Consider the following 20,264-nt stretch of genomic DNA (forward strand, 5'->3'; position numbering starts at 1 on the left):
TCAACTTTTTTTACCAAATAATGAAGGAATTGTAACAACTCAAAACTGGGTGTAATGTTTTACTTTATGCACATAATTACAATTTACAAATTAAAATAATCACGCTTAGTATATTTAGGCACATTCTTAGAATGAGTTATTAAAAGGCGTGCAATCATAACTTACGGAATAAAGTAATTCTACAAACAGGCAAATAAAGTACCCATGAATGCACGGCACAAAATTAGGTGGGGTATGGGTCCTATTAAACTATACATATTTTAAATTCTAGTCTTATTGAAACGAATAATTGTAAAACATCTTTCTTTGGCTTTATTCTCAAAATTAAATTTAAGTACAATGTATTTATATTATAATGAATGAGGACATCCTAAAAAGAACAGGCGCCGGTAAAGGCCTTTTTCAGCCCTTAAATTATTGAAAAAGTGTAAAGTGCTCTAAAAAGGCTCCATTTTGGAAATCATATGTTTGAATAACTGTATTTTAGGACCTCGAGTTCGTTTTGAAATTATGCAGCGCATAATAAAGTGGGTTTCGATGTTGTCTGTCTGTCGATGTCTTACATAGAAAATCTTGCCTAGCACTTTAAAAGGAGCAAAAAACAATTTATATGGGCACCTCTAATTTCGTCACAAGAGCTATTTTCAAATGATTATTTACCGAGTCAACATAAAATTTGGATTTTAACAAAATAATAAATTGCGTAAAACGTTTTTAACGTCAAGAGATCCCTGTTACATGATTATTTTTTCACTTTAAAGGTAAAAATAGTATGTTTGTACAAATTATACTATTTAACAAATATACATACATCATACATTCCACGTAATGAGTAGTTAAGTAGACTTCCAGTTGAAGAGAGAAACAACTCGCCACTGAAATTGACCAACTCTTTTACCGTATCTATTGATACATTTACATCATGGCATTTTCCATTTTTCATGATTCTTGTTCCACCTGCGACGCGCTTATTGAAATATGCCGTAGGTGAAATGATATAAATTCATGCATAGACTTAATCGTAATATTCACGATCTACATTTTAAGTTTGACACGAATATACTGACTGAGAAAAATATAGGTCAAGGGTACAGTAACAGTAGGTTACCCTATTAGCACAAGTTTCCCACAGGTTGCAATATTGCAATTACATGGAAAAATTATTGTTGCTATTGTGCCGGAGTGTTGTGAATTTTGTCTATTCACTAATTGAAGGGGCTTCTCTCATTGAGATTTATCGCAATGAATTTAAAATAAATCGCGATGTTTCTTGCATTGCAAATCGCCTACTCTCCTCACACATGCACTAATTTTTTTGAGCGTTTAATTGGCATTTATTGACTAAATTATGTGAAAATATTGCAATTTTACTGCATGAAATTGCAAAATCATTTCAATATTTTTGTTTCTTTGTGCTTACTCTACCACTAATGAGTTTCATAACATGGGTTTATTAAGCACCCATGAATCATAATTTTATGTAACGCCTTTTCTTTTGAAGTTGTAAAGTCTGCTAAATAACTTCCTCAAACCGACCAAAGTGCGATTTATGTTTGAACAGATTTTTGATAAAGTCTTGAAAAATATTAGTCAGAAAGTTGACGGTGATTTCCCTCTTCGGTATGTGAACCGGATACTTCGAAACTGCAGAGAATGTAGTCTTACATTTGCCACTGAAACGAAACAAACCAAACATAGCATGAAGATATGATGAAAAACATACTTAAAAAATTGGACTGGCTTCATTCTTGTCTGCACTCTATCCGCGGATTATTACTAGGACCCGGACGATATGACAGTAAATATTTGGCATCAGAGATATTTGCTCAACTTCAACATCCGAATCATTTCCAGCTTCATAAATTCCTTCTTTGGTATCAGAGGTGATACTTGAAGACCTCTTATAATTTATAAATAGAATCGTTCCGGCTTCCTTTAAACACTCCGTCATTGATTCGTCTTTTAGGAACCTTGTCTGTCCTCAGCTGGTATCGCACGCGACAAACACAACATAAAATTCATTATAACGCCTGGATGCAACTATTCGAACTCCACGGATGTCCGTGTTGCATACTCACGGAATTGTAGGCGTTTTGAAACTCCGGTCACTCTCCTCTTCACCCGTGAATCCCGTGATGCAAGACAACTAGGCAACACAATCTTAGACAACACTAGACAACACACCTTATGCCTGCGTGCAACTTTTCTAATTTACCTAAGAGATGTCTTTGTAGTATTAAAGAAAAATGAAGAGTGATAATGACTCCCATAGACGGATGCTCTTTTAACCGTAAAATTCGGACACAGGTGGGCCATCGAGAGACGTTCAGTCATTTAGAATATCCATGAAGGTCATTGAGGGCTCTCTACTCTGACAAACACATTACAACCTTGCTGACCGATATTCTAATTCCGCGACTATCATGATGATGGAATTTTTGTCAATGGTCTAATTGCTGTCACCCTGAAATGCATTCATTAACAACGTCCATTGCTCCCCGATAGAACTGGGTCATTCCCTACCTTAAATCGCAACGTATCAAAATTAACGCGTTTTCGTTTTCGACGTAATTTTTCTCTTGCAAAAATTGTTGGCTCACACACAGTGATGAAAAGTATGCCACGTACTTATGTTGTGAAATCCATCAAATTTTCTCGAGGGGGTTGAGTAGATTACTGGGGGATGGGAGAGATACCCTCCCGCTCCCCTTAGTTCCGTGCACGATCTTCAGTTAATGTAGTCCACTTCTGTCCTTAAATTTTAGCAAAGGACTCAGAGCTTCATATGTGAATGTATGAGCCGCTTTTACGGCGCGCTTGGGCGCTCTGCGACGCCTATTCGAGCTTCATATTTAAATGTAATTAACAGTTTTCTACGACTTACTCTTCCGTGCAGTTTCTCTGGAAGCACATAACTTTCGCTACATTGAAAAAGATGGTTCCCAAAGTATTTGCTGTTGGAGTATTGACATGCCTCAGGCACTTCTTGAAATCGGCATCACATTTACAACTTGACCTATAATCAACACATTATCCGAGTTAAATTACTGATATGCGATGTTAACATTCATAGGGAAAGGGAGCTTAGTCTACAAAATTGAAGAAAAAGCACAGAGGAGTGTCCCACAAAATTTTTGGGTAAAAATGCTCTGCTTAGAGAGTGAAATAATCAAGTATAACACTGGTTGCGAAGGATTGCATTTAAGGTAAAATTATTGCTGTTGCATGCATGGGAAGGTTGTACCGAGTGTTGCCTATTCACAAATTGAGGGAGCTCCTCTTATTGAACTTTATTACAATAAAATTGCGATCAGTTGACGTTTCTTTGCAGAGAAGCAGCAGATGATTGGTCCCTCAAACAGCTACGATTCCCGATTTCAAACATGAAATTGAGAAGGTGATGCGAGTCCCCAAAAAGTGCTACATACCTTATACTTATACGATTTTCATTTGATTTGAAAATTCTCTCAACACTTACAATTGGTGCTCAGCAGAAAAATCATCTGAAATCCTTATAGGAGCTATCAGAGTCTTTGGATGATTTTCCTGCTGAACATTCAGCACCTCGCACCCCCCTCAAGTTTTTGTCTAAAAATGGGAGTCGTAACTTTTCGAGGAACCAGTCAGCTACTGGTTAGCTTAAACCTAAAGTTTTCTTAGTACAATCGTTAAAATAGCACTAATGATTTTTTTTTGTGTGCAAAATCTGGTAAATTCATTTACTTAAAAATTTGAACTATCATATTCATAACGTGCTCAAAAATAGAGTTATTTACTTAAAATGTTCACAAAATTCGCCATTAATATGACCTTCAGGTCGATACATTACTAAAATAGATCATAGCTATCTGGAAAAAGAGTTGAAGAACCCCGTCCATTACCAAAAGGTCTTCCGAAAAATTATGAATCTGATACTAAGAGGCTTTTACTGATCACAGAATAGACCACTTGACAAGGCACGAATTTCAGCATTCTGATATATGCTTCTTAACCAAAATTTTACGTAGAGCACGATGCGCACAACGAAAATTACCGCAATTAACTCCTTACGAAGATATTTGATGATTCTTGATGTGTGAATTCAAACCACCCGCTCATGAAAACTCAATGCTCTACGTAATTCACATCGCGCGCTAAACGTTATCATGACAGTCTCTGCGATATAAAAATCTGGCAATCTCAGTCTTGACGCTTTGGCTCAGCTATAGCAAATTGCTTATAGTTTGAACAACACATGGTGGGAAATGAGTATTGCTTCATTGAGAAGATTGCTGAAACCGTTCTAGTGCGCGATTTGACTCACGTAGAGCTTTGAGTTTCTTGTGAGCGGGCAGTTCAAATTCCTTGTAACCAATGTGAAATAGAAACATTAATATCTTCGTTAGGAGTTGGTTTCAGTAATATTCGTTGCGCGAATCGTGTTCTGCGTGAAATTTTACGAAACATGTATCAGAATCCTTTAATTCGTACCTTGTCTAGTGATCCATGCTCCAAAAATTTAAAATCTGTGACCACCTGTTAATTAAACGTATTTGTAGATCGAAAAATTGTCGTTGCTGACCTAGTGAAGGGAGATCGATTACAGACTCCATCGATGCACTTTCCGCTGGGCATGTCCTCCGGGCAGAGGTCGTGATCCCGACAACACTTGTCTTCGGCAGCGTACTTTCCTATATCCTCGTAACTGGATGCGATATTTCCAGGACCGCACCACTTCGTACCTGAAACAATCGTCAATCAAATACATTTTAAAGATAAATTTGCAGGTTGTTCAACGTCATTATATATGTGAGAGACAATATCAGTTGGATTGCATTTTGCAAAAAGGAACCACTAGCATTGCAATGATGCTAAGATTGTGCAACTTCATCTTTTGCAATAAAATTGCGGAAATCGTGAAAAACTATGAAATTTAGATGGTAATTTATGTCTTAAATTTACAGTTTTTAGCGAGTAAAATAGAAACTATTAATGGATAATCGGGTTTTTCCTCCAAGACAAAAGAAGTTGCACAATCTTAGCAACATTGCAATGCTAGTGGTTCCTTTTTGCAAAATGAAATCCAGTTATAAGTTTTATCAAGTTATTTTGTAAATCTTATCTTTAAATACTGGTAAACCTCTCAATGTCCTCTCGTTTAACTGTGAAAAATAAACAGATAATTTACAAAAATGAATTTAAAATAAAGGAAAAAGAAGTATACCTTACGTAATTTTAAGAAAAAAGAAAGTGTTATACCTAAATCAAATTAAAAACGTTGAGAAAAAAATGTAGAATTAGCAGAGGCACTACGAAGGAAGAACAAAATTAAAAAAACAGCCACCTAAATAAAATTGGTACCCCTTTCGAAATATTTTTAATCTCTCTAAATAATTATCTCTCGAACTTGGTATCAACAAGTATTTTCATCACAGATCAAATGGAAGTTATAGAGTATACAAATGACGTCATTTGTAATTTTTTCATTCAACCAATGTTAATTAAAAAATGACATATCCCGTTTAGGAGTGAATTTCCAGTCGCTCCCTGGAATTTTTTACATGGAAACGGTTGTGCGGATTTTTGTGCGAATTTCAGTGAATTTTCTGCATAGTACGAAGTAAATTCCTTAAAATGTATACAGGAACGTGCAAACGTTCTCTTGTAAAAAATTAAATTGCCCAGCTAAAGGCAATACTGCCGTGCTAAGGAAGAACGCCGTATGAATCTTCAGGCGTTGCCAAATTTCCTCTGATGAAATACGAATTTCTTCGGGAAATTGTAAATATTTTTCTTCCAACTTTTCAGAAAATTTTGTTCACAATTTAATCTAAAATATCTGAAAATTTCAAGGAAAAATATGCATTAATTTCGTCAAAAATGCATGTTTCATCCGGGGAAATTTGGCAGCTCTCGAATGTTCATACGGCGTTCTTCCTTAGCACGGCAGAATAGCTGATGTGGCTTGGTTCCTTTTTGCTAAACGCAGTCCATTTTACGGTTTTTTTTATACCTCAATAGCTCCATCATGGATGACCTCTTTCCTGAGTATTCGAGATCGAGGCGTTATCGGAAAATTGATGAATATTCAGCGATGAGTTTACCTGGATAGATAAACATGTGCGCGGGGCCCTTCAAGTTTTGGCAGGCGGTCATTGCGTCATGGAGCGCGTTGTCATCCATCGGGTGGACGAAGTGCGGGTCCACGATTTCCAACATCCGTTCCACATCTGATCTGAGCATAACAGCGTAATCAGAGAACCAACTTCAAATTGGCTTCAACTTCAAAATACATTTTAAGGGTCTTTGTATAATGTTTTACTCCTCGCATGCAGTGCCCAATTTTTTGCTTTAAAAAATGTGCTGAGGAAAGGTTAGAATACCTTTGATCGAATCCAAGTTTTCTGCTCATCAGTTGCCTAGAGGAACTCTATAAGCACCACTTTGCATGACTGCACTGAAAAGAAATCTGAGAGGGAACCATTTCGTCGCTCTTCTGACGCAAGGGCGTATCTTGATTTCAACGTGAACCCTGCTGTCCATATAACGCCATGCTTTCCAAGGCTCATGTGGAAATCGAGATACGCCCTCACGTCAGAGGAGCGTCGATTTGTGCACTTGTGTTTGAACAACATGGTATCTACATTTCGTCACCCTCCGGCCAAAGTATCACAAGCGCCATGCGACGTTTCAAAGTTTTCGCCGCCATTTCATTTTCTTACAGAGAAATTGTTGGTTGAATCTGTTTTAAAATTTTACCGAATTTTATTGGCAGCACAAAGAAAATTCATCGAGGGCAGCTTCGCTGAACAATTTCTCTGTATAAAAATAAAATGGTGGCCGAAATTTTTAAACGCCGCGTGGCGCTTGTGGATACTTTGGCCGACAGGTGACGATAACGGCTGCTCATACTGATCTTCCCCTATCCTCAGATTAATACATTGATAACTTAGTTATATTTTAATCGATCAACGCTCGCGGTAAGACTCGCTCTATAATTTAAAAATCAAATTGTTTTCCATTTCAGTTGAAATAATGATTAATACTAGTGAATATTGTTGAAGTATTGCTCAACAAAATGTTTTATTCTTTGTTGACTTATCATAGTAGAAAAGTGTTGACCCAGCACTATCTGTGAAACCGCTCAATAACTTTTTTTGTCAATCACTGAAACTCTAGGCTCACAGCCTGAATTACTCAATTACGTGCAGTTTGGTAAAATTTTCTTACGTTCTGGTGTAGAGTTTACACTTTGGGTTCATCGGAGACAGCTCCACGACTTTGCTTTGATCCGAGTTGACCATCAGAATATTAGCCACGCTTGACTGCACTAAGGTCATTAACCAAGCTAAACCAAAATTCTGGAACAGAGACAGAGGCATACATTAATGCTGAGGAAAATGTGGATTCTACGATACAGGTTACGAGGGTCCGTGGTGATGGAGGAACTAAAAATCACTGGTTTTGTGACCGAAACTAGCCTATGCAACTAATCGCTTTAATACTTAACTGTCATGGGCCCGCAGCTTAGCTAGAATAACGGTCTCAAATTCCGTCCTCATCATCCAACATCTATGTCCAAATGTTTGCGTTTCTTCTGAGTATCACCAAAGCATCTGCAAGATTGTTCTTATGCAGCACAGGCAAACTGAACTTGATTCTCATTCAATAATTCCGTTTTGTGTTTTTTCTATCTTTTCGTTTAAGTCTCCTAGCCCATACTATCCGTATAATAATTGGACCGAGTTTATCAGAAAGTAAACCAACCCATATTTTCGAAACAATTAAGTTAAGAATGTTTTTGAGTTTCACTAGCCGTATATTTTCTCCTGCCAAAAACTGGAAGTCTAAAAACAAAACAAAAAATTGTGAAAAGAGGGGTTAAAGTTGATTTTTTACATTGAGCCTTATGCAGTAATAAAACTTCAAACCTCTTTTTCTCAGTTTCAACTTAATGTGGGCTGGTTCCTTTATGATGAACTCGGTCCAATTTTTCTAAATAATTTTTCAGGAAATCCGTGTTTCATCTAAGGATATTTTGAAACAACTGAGGGTTCATACGGCGTTTTTCCTCAGCTAGGAAAATTTATAGGGAATTTTTCGGTAGGACCATTACCATTATATCGAGTCGGAGTGTCAAGTAATAAGTCCGTTTCCTCAACAGCTATCGCATTTTTTAAGCTTAATAAACATGGATAAAGCAGATTGTGCCATCCTATTTTCCCTCGTATACACAGAAGTGTAAGTACAAAAAATGGACGTATTTCTGTCAAACGGAACCATGTGCATTATGACGTGAGCTCTGTTATGCATGTATTCTTATGGGTCTCAGGGCTCATGTCTTAATGCACATAGTTCCGTTTGACAGAAATACGTCCACATTATAATCCCTGACGCACCCAATTCTTCAAAAGAGGGATGATGCTGGACTTGTAACTCGATGCCTCAAAGACAATATTCGCGCACCACAGTAAAAGACCACTCTGTAAATCAATCAATCGCAAAAATGTTGTCTCTCAATAACCCAACGCTTTACTGCAGAATTAATGCACCGTGAGGCGCGGGCGATATGCTGTTTCCTGATTATTCGATTAGGATAGACCTCGGCCATGGGATGACTGGAAAATAGGTTTTAATATTTTTTCTGCGTCGCACATTTGGCATGAAACGTAATTATGATATAATCTTTGAATTAAGTGGTATATTCTGCTGAGACTAACCAGGTAGAAATATTATGAGGAAGATGATTCTGATAAATTTTGGAATTCCAATCAAAACTGCGAGTAAAAGACTGAAAAATAAGAACGAATTCCAAAATTTTTTATGTGCTCATCGAAATTTTTGAGCATTTTTTCAAGGATTAATTCCTCTCAAGGTTCAAGTAAAAGCTTACTCAGGACCGATTGAAACTCATTCTTGAGGAAAGTACACACTTCAAGACGTTGATTATATTTTATGGTTTTGCTTCGATTCTTATGAATTGTACCTATGAGTTGGGCTGACTGAATAATATGCAATATGGGGAGTTTTTTTCTTAGAAAAAAAAACAAAGAATTATACATACCGGATTAGGAGGCATTAGAAATCAGACGAGAGAAGAAGGAGAAGGCGGAGGAGGAGAAAATAGAAACATGAGAAGAAGAAGGAAAAGGGGGAAAGAAGAGTAGGATGAAGGAAGGAGAAAGGGAGGAAAGGAGAATTGAAGGAAGTGGAAGAGAATAAGAGGAAGCAACAGAGGTATAGAAGAAGGAGAAGAGGAAGAAGTAGCAGTACAGTAAGAGAAGGCAGCGGAAAAAGAATGAGGAGAGAAGTACAAATAAACTGAACTTTTTCTTCTCTCTCTTCTCATTTCTAAAGCTATCTGCGGGATGCTTATCGAAATCGATAGACAAGGCTATAGACCAAAAAGGCAAGAGGGACATAGAGGAATGCTAATATAGTGGAGGCAGGTGGTTACAATAGACAAAGAAGGTTGGTAATAGACTAACAAACGACAACCATGAGAGACCCTGAAGTTAGCCCATTATTTTCTCCTTAGTCTATAGCAAACGCCATTCAGTCAAGAAGATCGCTCTATGTCTTCTTTGTCTATCACTTTATCTATAAATTTCAATAATCAGCTCACATGATCTGACTCGTGTGGAGTGTCTCATGATCTGAATTTGTTCTTCTAGGGCTAGTTTATTTTAGCCGCTTAAGGTAGCTCTATGACCACCGTGCGACGCGTCAGTAGGCGTAAAATTAATATCTGAATAGTGCTGCAATAACTAAGCGTTTTCACGGGTAGTTAAAACCAGCGCCGCGGCGCGGCGCGGCGGGTGAAAAGCTCAATGACATCGATTCAATAAAAACATCATCCGGGAGATGGGCTGGTGACACGCGAGTGATCAGCTGTAAGGGCACGTTTATTTTGGCTTCGTCATCGCCGATCTTTGTACTTCCTGCGGCCGGTGCCAGCACAGGAAACAAGAATAATACAACCTGTAAGGTCCATTCTTCAAGCACTCCTGCCTCCAAAAGGTTGCAAGTATTGTCCTAGGCACTTGACCCTCTTGACTTTTTGTGGGATGTCAGCGCTAGGGTCACCCGAATTTTTGGCAGACTGACAGATCCAGGTCACGCAAATTGCTTCTGGGTAGGTCCGGTCTTTTTCTGCGTTGTATTCCCGACAGCACCCGTTAATATTTGATCCGCACGCATTCGGTTTTAGTGCGCATTTCACTTTTTTCTTCCTTTTTGGTTACTACCACACGGTGATTTTCTTATCGTGCGTTTAGGTCTTCAAACATTGAGAGGAAACATCCGTTTATATGAGTCTTAATATTGCACTGAAAAACGAGTTGCGGGCTATATAGGCATACCCTCCGTTCCGGGCTCAGAAGCCGAAAGTTCCGGGTGCTAGAGCCGTAGCTTTTTGATTGCTCCGGTTGCTACGCCCGGAACTTTCGGCCTCTGAGCACGGGACGCGGACGTTATGTGTACATAGCCCGTATGCACGGCTTCCATTGCCGGAGGTTTTTTTTCTCAGTGCGTGCGTATCTTATCGACCCTGCAAGTCAGTTAACTGCACTTTCGATCAGGGTAACCGCATTGATTCATGAAGGCGAATGATCCTTTCTACACTTCGGTTAATGTTACAGTCTTTCTGCAGTTATGTTCAGTTTTTCAGCCATACGGGGGAAGAATCGGCCGGTATAGAACACCGCGCAGCGGTTCGTATGACATAAGTTCTTTCATCGTTTCGACAGACTTCCTATGGCATAATTAATTTTCTAACTGGGCAAAATCATCGTCATTTATTACAAACGTCCCTGATTTCCCTTCTCTATTCTATGAAATTTCTGAGGAAAAATATGTGTTGCTTTGATTCCTCTCCTAAAATAAAATTGGAACGAGGATTTTGAATCATCGCGAATAACATACACGTTTTAGCTGTTTCACCATCGACATTTCGCATTGTTTGCGCATTGCACGTCACTGATAAAAACAAGCGCGTTGTGAGAGTTAGTTGTGTATGACTTGTCGTAATGACCAGTGCTCAAACTATCTCATGAAATACCTGGTCAGGAAAAGTCCAGAAAAGTTTCACGCTCCAGACCACTTATGCGCTTTTTCGAATGGTGAGAGCTCGCAACGAACTTTGATAAGATAGAAAGAGTGGATGAGGATGTGATTAAAATGCGCTTTAACTGGTTAAACGGTAGGTGCAAACACGTGAGAGCAAATTTGATGCAGTTAGCATAGAATTCATCATCATTTTCCGCCGTGAAATCGCACTTGAAGGAGCTCGTCGAGTCAGCCCCCACAAAATTGCCGGTTTACAGGAGCATTTCCCTAATTCAAATCCAAAAGAGGGAACAAATGTGAACTTTCTGATAGGTCTGGCGTCTACGCACTTACATAAGTGTAGCAACCAGTTTTCACACAAAAACTTCGCTAATTTCTACGCATGTTTACTCTTGAATCCGCACACCATTCCTACACCACCAAGCGAGATCGATAAAAAAAAAAAAAAAAAATATGTTTTCCAACAAATTGTGGGACTAACTGATTTGATATATTTGACGGTATATTATGAAATAAGAGCAGGTCTTATTAAATTTCTTCTTCACTACTGCATTTTAAGAGTTTACAATCATTACACTGCTGGTTTCTCAGAAATGTTCATCCAACAATGTGGAAAAGCATACGCTCTCGTGAAGGTTCAGCGTGAAAGCTCTCGAAATTAACCAGTCTATCATTTGATATGATGTCATTTTGTAGCTCCCTTCTGGCGTAAAGGCGTATCTCGATTACCACATGAGCCCCAGGAAGCATTGATTCACGTGTAAAATAGAGCTCAAGTGGGAATCCAGATACGCCATTACGTCAGAGAAGCGACGATTGAGTGAAAAAAGGTAGACGATCTCCTAGGAAAACCAAATGATGACTTTTCCATACTGTGACTTAAATTCCAAGTGAAAAACTTACGTGAATCTCTGTTGAAAAATTAAAATCAGCAGAACAATTTTTCCAAAAAACATTATTTTTGAATATAAGTGTTCAATTTCTCCTTCAAATATATTAATCTTGAACTTGCCGCAATATCATTTCAACACTAAATTATCGATGGTGAGTCCATAGATTATGCAAATTACCTCCCATCCTCTCCTCGCGAAATGTTACAAAAAAATAAGTAGAAAATTATATCAACAAATTATTTGAATGCACAACAGATCCCACCTCTGGAAAATATGGCGTCCTGTGGTCTGATCTTTCAATTTATAACTATCTTCCTTTATAGGTGTTGTGATAATCCGAAAATTCCAAAATAAAATACTCGGCGAGAGATAAACCCCAAACAGGGTTCAGCGATCCGGATTTTCTCCTGTAGCTAAGCATATCATGTTACGTTGCCAAACTTTATTACTGAAGAAAATCCCCCCTATTTCCTTTCCTTTGCCCGCCCTCCCCCCATAAAATTCATTTAGGTTCTCTCATGCGGACCATCAGTAGCATGGAGGAAAAGAAGGAGGTGTTCGCATTTGGGGCATCTTGGATTTTTTTGATGACGTAGGTCGGTACGGACGACTTTTATCATCGATTTTCTTGGAAATGGTATAATTTATGGAGAAAAGTCATTCTATAAAAAGTGTTTGAAATTATATCATGAGTGGATTTAAGCAAAAAAATCGGACTTTACGGCCCGTATTCATACTTCGAATTCCGGATTTTGCTTGCCATGCTGTACCGATCGCGATCAACGTCACGGGGTGAACAATCCTCAAAATACGAACACCTCTTTTTTTCTTTATGCATCAGTAGTAATAAAAGCAATTCGACAGTCGATAGACGGATTGTTTCTTAACTGAGAAAAATCCGACAATGATAGCCCAACAAAAGGTCAATTTTTTTGTTGAAAATTAGCATGATGAGTATGTAAGAGTTACATCTAATTCTGACAAATGTTGGAATTACTTGGGCGTGATTGAAGGGAGGGCTATAGGGTCTGCCTTCAATGATTTCAAGTAAAAATGGTCTTAATGTGTATTCTGTGAAAAATTCGCTGTCAAATTCTAAATTATAAGGATCAATTAGTCAATTTGAATTTTGCCTCCGTCATGAGGATCCATGTTATTTCAAAACTTCAAACACATATTTCTCGAAATGACAAAAACTGCACTTATGCGCCTTGTCCTCCGAATTCCTAAATTACCACTTCAAAGTCTTTTAAAAAATGTAAATTGTACTACTTCCATTACTCCAACTATAAATGACTAGAAAGAAATCTATCCAAGATAACAAGTACTCATAAATTCATTTTGGAAGTTCTCGGTACCTTCATCGCGTTCGCGAGGAGGCATTTATTTTAGGGATCTAATTCTTACCCTATGTTGTGTTCCAATAGAAGAGTGAAAAATAAGAGGAAAAGAAAGGTGAGAAAAAAACAAGCAAATATCCGTTCACAAAATGGAATGAATCACAAGGCAGTGAAAAGTGTGAAGTAGTCTGTATTCAGTAAAAAGGAAAACGTGTTGGACAATAAGTCACTTCTGACATTAAACCGTCTCGTCGCAGAAAGAGGTTGTCCTTCAAAAGGAAACCCCGGAAAATTGTCCACAGATAAGTGTTTTCTGCACAAATTTTATACAAGTTAATGCATTTTCCCAGATGCAATGAGAAAAAGAAACGTGACTGGATTATGTAGTTTTCTTCACGAGTTTTCACTTGACAACATTCTCCGTTTGCATATTCATGTATGCACTGTATTAGTTAGTCTTGTCACGGAGACCGCATCGTCAAAGATTTGTCTTTCATTACATTTAAACTTAAAACCGTAAAATTGTTGTTGTTCGAAAATGTTGTTTTCTTTTCTCTTTCTTCATTAAACGATTACTGCAAATGCGGTCTGTAGGTAATATTAAAACAACCCACACAAGTGAGGTTGTATTCTAATTCTTGTATAAGGGGGTGAATGATAAAAAAAAGGTCAATCGAAAGTTCATTCCTGATGTGACCATCAAACATTCTCATCCCTTAGCTTGCGAATTTCCGACATGTTACAGATTTTATTCAAATTTTATCAAAATAATCGGGGTTTTTGGAAGCAATTTCACAACACTGGTGCCGAGGCAAAATGTACAGAGAGAACGGAGGAAAAGTCGCCAAAAATAAGAGGGAAACTTATTACATTGTATTTAAACGAATGAAAATTGTAGAGCCGAAGCACAGAGGGTATTATCTGGACCTTCGTGAAACAACCACGAAAATTTTACTGAAAGAATATTCAAAAGTCGCTGCTTTTCATAGGAACCGGAGATACTGATGGAATTGTGGTTAAAATTACCTTCTTCTTGAAAAATTCTCTACTATACAGGGCCGGATTAAGGGGGTGGCCACATGGGCCGCGGCCCATTGCGGCAAAATTAGGGGGCGGCAAATTTTGCAATTTCTTTGAATGCAGGTACAAAAAATCGGATTCAGAAAAAAATTACAAATAAGAAAAGGTGACAAAATCTTTCATTTCCTGGGACATTTATTTCCAGTCCAACACGAGTGAACGCGTCTTATGCACCCTTCTCCCTCCGGCACGTTCACTTGATGGTTTTTATTGATGTTTCAAAATGCATGAGAAGAGGGCGGAAAAATACGGGCGGCCCATGGGCGGCAAATAGGTAAATCCCGCCATGCCACTATAATATGTAACTTCAGTTCAAACTTAATTTCAGCGATACAGCGATGCAAAGTTTAGATTTCTAGGACATATATAAGCATATTTCAATGCTAAAACACGTGGAATTTGCAATGCTATATTCCTAAAATCACTTTTGGACTCAATTAAGTTGAGCGTGAAACTTCTATAGTTGCAATGAATTGCACTTGCATTGAAAAATTATTGAGAGGCACTCTTCTTACAGAAATGTACGAGTATTGCTATAAAATTGAATTAAGTTGCAATTTGTTTTGTATTGAAAATCACGCACATCTTTCACACATTGATGACTTCAAATTATTGTTTAAAATTGGTATTTAGTGACCGAATAATGTAGGTATATTGTAATTTCGCAGAAAAAGGTGCAATTTTATTGCAATAAATTGCAACATTATTTCAATATTTTCGTTGCGCTGAGCTTCGTAGGCAGGAGCGTGCATCATCGTGGAGTTTAATTTCAGCAAAATCTAGATAGAATCCCGAGGTTCGTGGGGACGAAGCCCCACGAATATCCGCCATGAATATCAACAACTTACATTAAATAAATGAAACGCCAAAATTATTTTATGTACACATAAAACCAAATACGATCCCATCATTCTCGAATACTGGACCGGATAGGGCAAACTATTTATCCACTGCGCGTCGATCCACTTCGGGAAGAAATAATTTATTAGTGGAATGTCCGATCGACTCACCGCAGGAACTTAATCACTTAATCTGTTTGGTCGGCTCAACGCTTTCCAACTCGACGAATGTTAAATTTGACAAATCATTACTTCTCGGAGGAAAAATAACTGAATACAGGGTGTCCCAGGGTTAAACGGCTAGACCACACTGCCGTGCTAGGGAAGAACGCCGTATGAAAATTCGAGAGTTGCCGAATTTCACTTGGTAAAGCATGTATTCTCGACGACATTCATGTATATTTGTCTTTGCAATTTTCAGATATTTTAGATTTAATTACATACAAAATTGTCTGAAAATTTTGGGAAAAAATATTTACGATTTTCCCAGTAAATTCGGTTTTTATCAAAGGAAACTTGGCAACGTCTGAAGGCTCATACGGCGTTCTTCCTTAGCACGGCAGTACAGGAGTGTGTTCTACAGTGTTGATTCTTGTAAGTTGGCAAAATTGTTTTTTCTCCATTTAAATGCATGTAAAACAATCGATTCTTGGTGAGGCAGACTCGATATTTTTAAAGGATTCAAATGGAGGAAAAATAATATTTGCCAGCATCCAACTTGCAAAATCGCCACTGGTGTTCTGTAGGTCAAGAGACTTTTTACCCTTTAAACCTATCACTGTTGGAAAAATTCAAAAAAGATGAGAACTTTTCCAAAAAATCAAGGGGCTGTACCCAATGCCTTTGGTCGTGGCTAAAAGTGGTGACACGTTTGCCAAAAAATTTAGAAATGAACAAAAAACTGTTTTTGACTTTTTGAACCCAGGCCTGTAATTCAGCCGTTAAATCCTGGAACACCCTGTATATACTCTAGCACTTACATCAAAGAGCATAGCCCTCAGAGGGTAACATCCTCAGCCTCACTCTGGATTATTAGTTTGTCGCTTCGTGTCAATAACTCGCCAAAACATTATGGAAAATGAGGCTTTATTCGCTGCCGCCTTGATGAACTTGCTCTTGAAGATCAGGTCATGAACCTTAGTATTTTTTCGGCAAAAGACGACCATTCTGTCTACTTGCTGAACTACTCGGGTAAAAATAGAAGCCATTTATGATGTGAATTGTTTTGCCTTTATTATAGCATTCAGGAGAGGAGAACCACGTTATTTACAAATGTGAAAAAATATGACTTTTACTGAAAATTTGACTTTTTTGGTCCGACATAACACACAAAACTCTTGAAATCTATGGAAATTAAAATTTTTAAATAAGAAATTTTCCTCATGGAAAAAAGGGCAGAAAATTTCACACTAAGTATAGACTTCTCTTGTTCTCCTAAAAACTTGATTCTCCTACAGTGAACTCAATCTCTTCATAATGAGCTGATCCCTACGCTACACAATTTTTTTCCTGTCCAAAATTGGAATGTAAATGAAAGCATTAGAGTAAACTTTTCTAAAGTGAAAATGAAAATTATTGATGAAAATGAAACATCGATTTTTCATTATAAAAGTATGATTCAATGGTTTCTCTTGTCTCTTTTGGCTCAAAACTAATATGGTTTATTCTCCTCTTTACTTTTTTACTTTATGGCTCCTGTTAAACCAACATGGACTAAGATTTTGGGCTCTAAAAGAGAACCTTCCATTGAAACTACTAACGAAATTGTCTTAGCATATTATGTAATGATAAAATACGCCCGCGCTTTTCATCCTCCCCCCAGTCTTTGGGGCCCTCCGTAAATTACGTCACCCAAGTAGGGGGAGGAGGTCTAGCAGTGGATGACAGTTGGATACGGTGAGGGAGGGAGGTCGAAAAGTTGAAAAAAATGGGTGACGTAATTTATGGACGGCCCTTTTGATCATTTTCCCCTCCAAAATTTCAATTGTTTTAGAGCTATATATTTTAACATTCGACAAGAGAGTAAGCAGCACCCTTTTTTCTGCGATTTTCGGAGAAAAGAGAAAATTCAATCGGATTTTTTAATTCGTCAATAGTAGGTTTGTATTAATGGCCTTCCGCGAGACTAAAAATAATGTTCCAACAGGATTCTCACAATTAATTAGTCACTCATGTTCCGCATGGTTACGTTTTTCTTCGTTGTGAGACATGCTAATATTATAATTCACCGTCTAAGGTTTTTCCGGTGCCCTACCGGCGGCGCCGCTTGACTCATTTCAGTCGCCGGATGGAAACTTTCAGATTTCAGGAAGCATTTTAATGAGCAGATACGTTTTTTTTCGGATTTTCCTACGTCTTGAATCACCATTGAGCTAATGCATGCTGACTAACATAATGTCTCAACTTGGGTGCCTTTTTTTAATGCAAACAATAGAAATTTCCACTTATGTCACAACACGACAGTGAAACTGCAAAAATGTGCATCTCGGTATTCTCCGTTGCGATGTTCCAAAATCTCCGCTCCTATTTTATTTTCTGAAAGGAATCCAAATTGAAGTTGTCACAGAATATTCTTCTTATATGAGAGATTAATAGCCAAAGTTTTTAAGAAATAATGTTTAGTAGTTTTCCATGTGGAAAATAAAGTATGACAGGAAGTCTGCAACGCCGAGAACCCAGATACACATTTCTGCAGTTTCACAATCGACAGTTTCAACAAAAATTCATTTGCAAAAATTCTGCGTACGTTTTTTCATGAAAAACTTGTCTCTATTCCCGTAAAAGTCAGAATATAAATATGTCATTTGGTGTCATCGTCATGATTGACGATCAAGGATTTTTTTTCAGCTCTGAAATAAAAGTTATATTATTTGTGAGAGAAAAATAGGCATAGTAGAAAATAGAGTTAAAAAGATATGAAGTGAACACTTGACTTCGGAAATGTCATGAGAATTTAGCACTGATAAAAAGTTATGAGCTAAAATTCGTGTTCTACATCAATCAAATTATATGGTTTGTCAATCCAAACTTTCTATCCATCAAACCAAGAGTTCGGTTCGAGTGATCTAACCATGGGATTGGACCAAACTGAAAAACAAGGTTCGATTTCATAAATCGAAAATTTTATTTCGAGAATCAAAATTTTGTTTTGATAAACCGAATAGTATATGGATCATCGGAATTTTCGTCTTTTTCAGCATAGGGACCCACTAAGGAATCCCCCAAGGGTATCCCCTCATTGAGGTATTTTAAGCAACTTTAAATACCTCAATGAGGAAAACTTTCGTTTTGAACGATTCAAATGTATTTAAAGTAATTCAAAAAGTATTATTAGCATTTTATACATTAACTTTAAAATGGCATGACTTATTTTAAATTCTGTCGAAGTACCGTTTACCTACCCGTCATATAAGACAAAATTACCAGGAAAAAAATATAATCAACAAATCTGAATTGCTTTGAGCTACACGTGGGGAAGAATAACAGAATTTATCTAAATTTAACCGCATCTTGGGTTGCGGATCATAGTTGCCATGTGGGACAAAGAAACAGCCACATTAAAATTTGAGAGACGAGAGAATCTTGGATTAGTCATTAAGACGAGGCAACTTGCGATCGCCTGTCGCCTCAGGTTAGCGAGTACCAACTGTCAACTCTTACCTTCATTGTGATGCCGGAGGGTGGTGCGGTCAAAAAACTGATTAGCGCCAAAATCTGCCACTTCACGTGCACTTGGCTGTGGCGTCGCTCATCTCGTGAATTTCAGAAACCGCGTTTGCGCACTGTCCACGTTTGTGGTTTCGGTGTTTTTCACCGAGAGGAAAACACTAGAATTTTCCCCGACTCCAGAGTTGAGCGTGTTAACGAACCCAGTTCATGACACCGGGTGAGCCGCTTTTTGCGTGGCGACTAATTGTCTCAATTCACCGGTTCAAGCTGGACTGGTCGACGGAAAACTACTCTGGAGCGTTCAGTTTAAATTGGAAATTACAACACACTTGCACCCACTTTTCTGAAGGAAACTTGGCAATTTTCTCAGTCTGCAGTCCTTTTCGTTCGTAAACACAAAGTTCGGCGTAACAAATTAGTCTTAGCTCAGCTTTTAAACTTTCAGGTGAATTTTTAGAGCTCATTTAGAGGATTTTAACATTTTTGAAAAATAATGACATTGCAGGAAATACACATGTAGTTTAAGTACTTTTCTCGGAATTAATACCGTAAAGAGTCACATTATTGGAGTTAAACCCTATTATCAAACTCACGATTCCAAAATATCTGTAGGAATTTTTAGAAGATATACACTTTTTTGAAAAACATTGAAAATGTTGAAAAATGAGCAAGTTTTTAGATTTGTTTTTCTTCTAAGAGTCAATGCCACCACGGTCACACTATTGAATTTACACTTTTTTTCATAGAAATTACGTTTTCGAGATATATTTAGTGTTCATTTAGAGGATATGAAAATTTTCGCAAATAATGAAATTTTTAGAAGAGCTACGAGTTCCTCGATTTGACTTCTCAAATGTCAAATTTATTAGGGTCACTTCACTGGAATTGCACTTTTCTCATAGAGCTGACAGTTTAAAGATATTTTAAGGGCTCATCAAGAAGGTATGACATTTTTTTCGAAAATTATCAGAATTTGAGAAGATTTATGAGTTTCTAGATCTGATTTCTCAAAAGTCAATTTTAGTAGGGTCACTTCACTGGAATTGCACTTTTCTCGTAGAGCTGACAGTTTGAAGATATTTTAAGGGCTCGTTCAGAGGGTATGAAATTTTTTGGAAAATGTTTAATTTTTTTTTTTCTTTCAGCTGTTAAGGCTACTTGAAACACATCACTGGAGTTACACTTCCCGTCGTGGAGCCTGGGGTTCACGTATTCCCTCCACAGGTGGCTTTCCCGAGTGTTCTTGGCCGCGAGCGAAGCTGGAAATCCGCGTGGCGCGGGGGAGTCGGCGCGATTTATAATGAAAAGCGGGCGCGATTGAGTCGGAAATCCCGAGCAGGAGTGGATCTCGGATCGCGGGGTCCGCCCTGGTCGAGCGAGCGATCGGAAGTCACTAT

At 37.9% G+C, this 20,264-nt stretch overlaps 1 protein-coding gene across 1 annotated transcript; it reads right to left on the reverse strand.

The window, feature by feature from the left end:
* Window positions 1–289: 289 nt before the first annotated feature.
* On the reverse strand, window positions 290–20,256 carry LOC109038768 (phospholipase A2). Its single transcript, XM_019053955.2, has 6 exons — window positions 18,859–20,256; window positions 7,210–7,340; window positions 6,084–6,214; window positions 4,562–4,721; window positions 2,885–3,016; window positions 290–1,673 (listed from the first exon to the last, which is right to left on the reverse strand). Exons 1-6 carry the CDS (start codon window positions 18,862–18,864, stop codon window positions 1,514–1,516), a joined length of 720 nt encoding a protein of 239 aa, XP_018909500.1. The 5' UTR covers window positions 18,865–20,256; the 3' UTR covers window positions 290–1,513.
* Between the last annotated feature and the right edge of the window lie 8 nt (window positions 20,257–20,264).

The sequence above is a fragment of the Bemisia tabaci genome, chromosome 8 (genome assembly GCF_918797505.1).
Source record: "Bemisia tabaci chromosome 8, PGI_BMITA_v3".
NCBI classification, from domain to species: Eukaryota; Metazoa; Arthropoda; class Insecta; order Hemiptera; family Aleyrodidae; genus Bemisia; species Bemisia tabaci.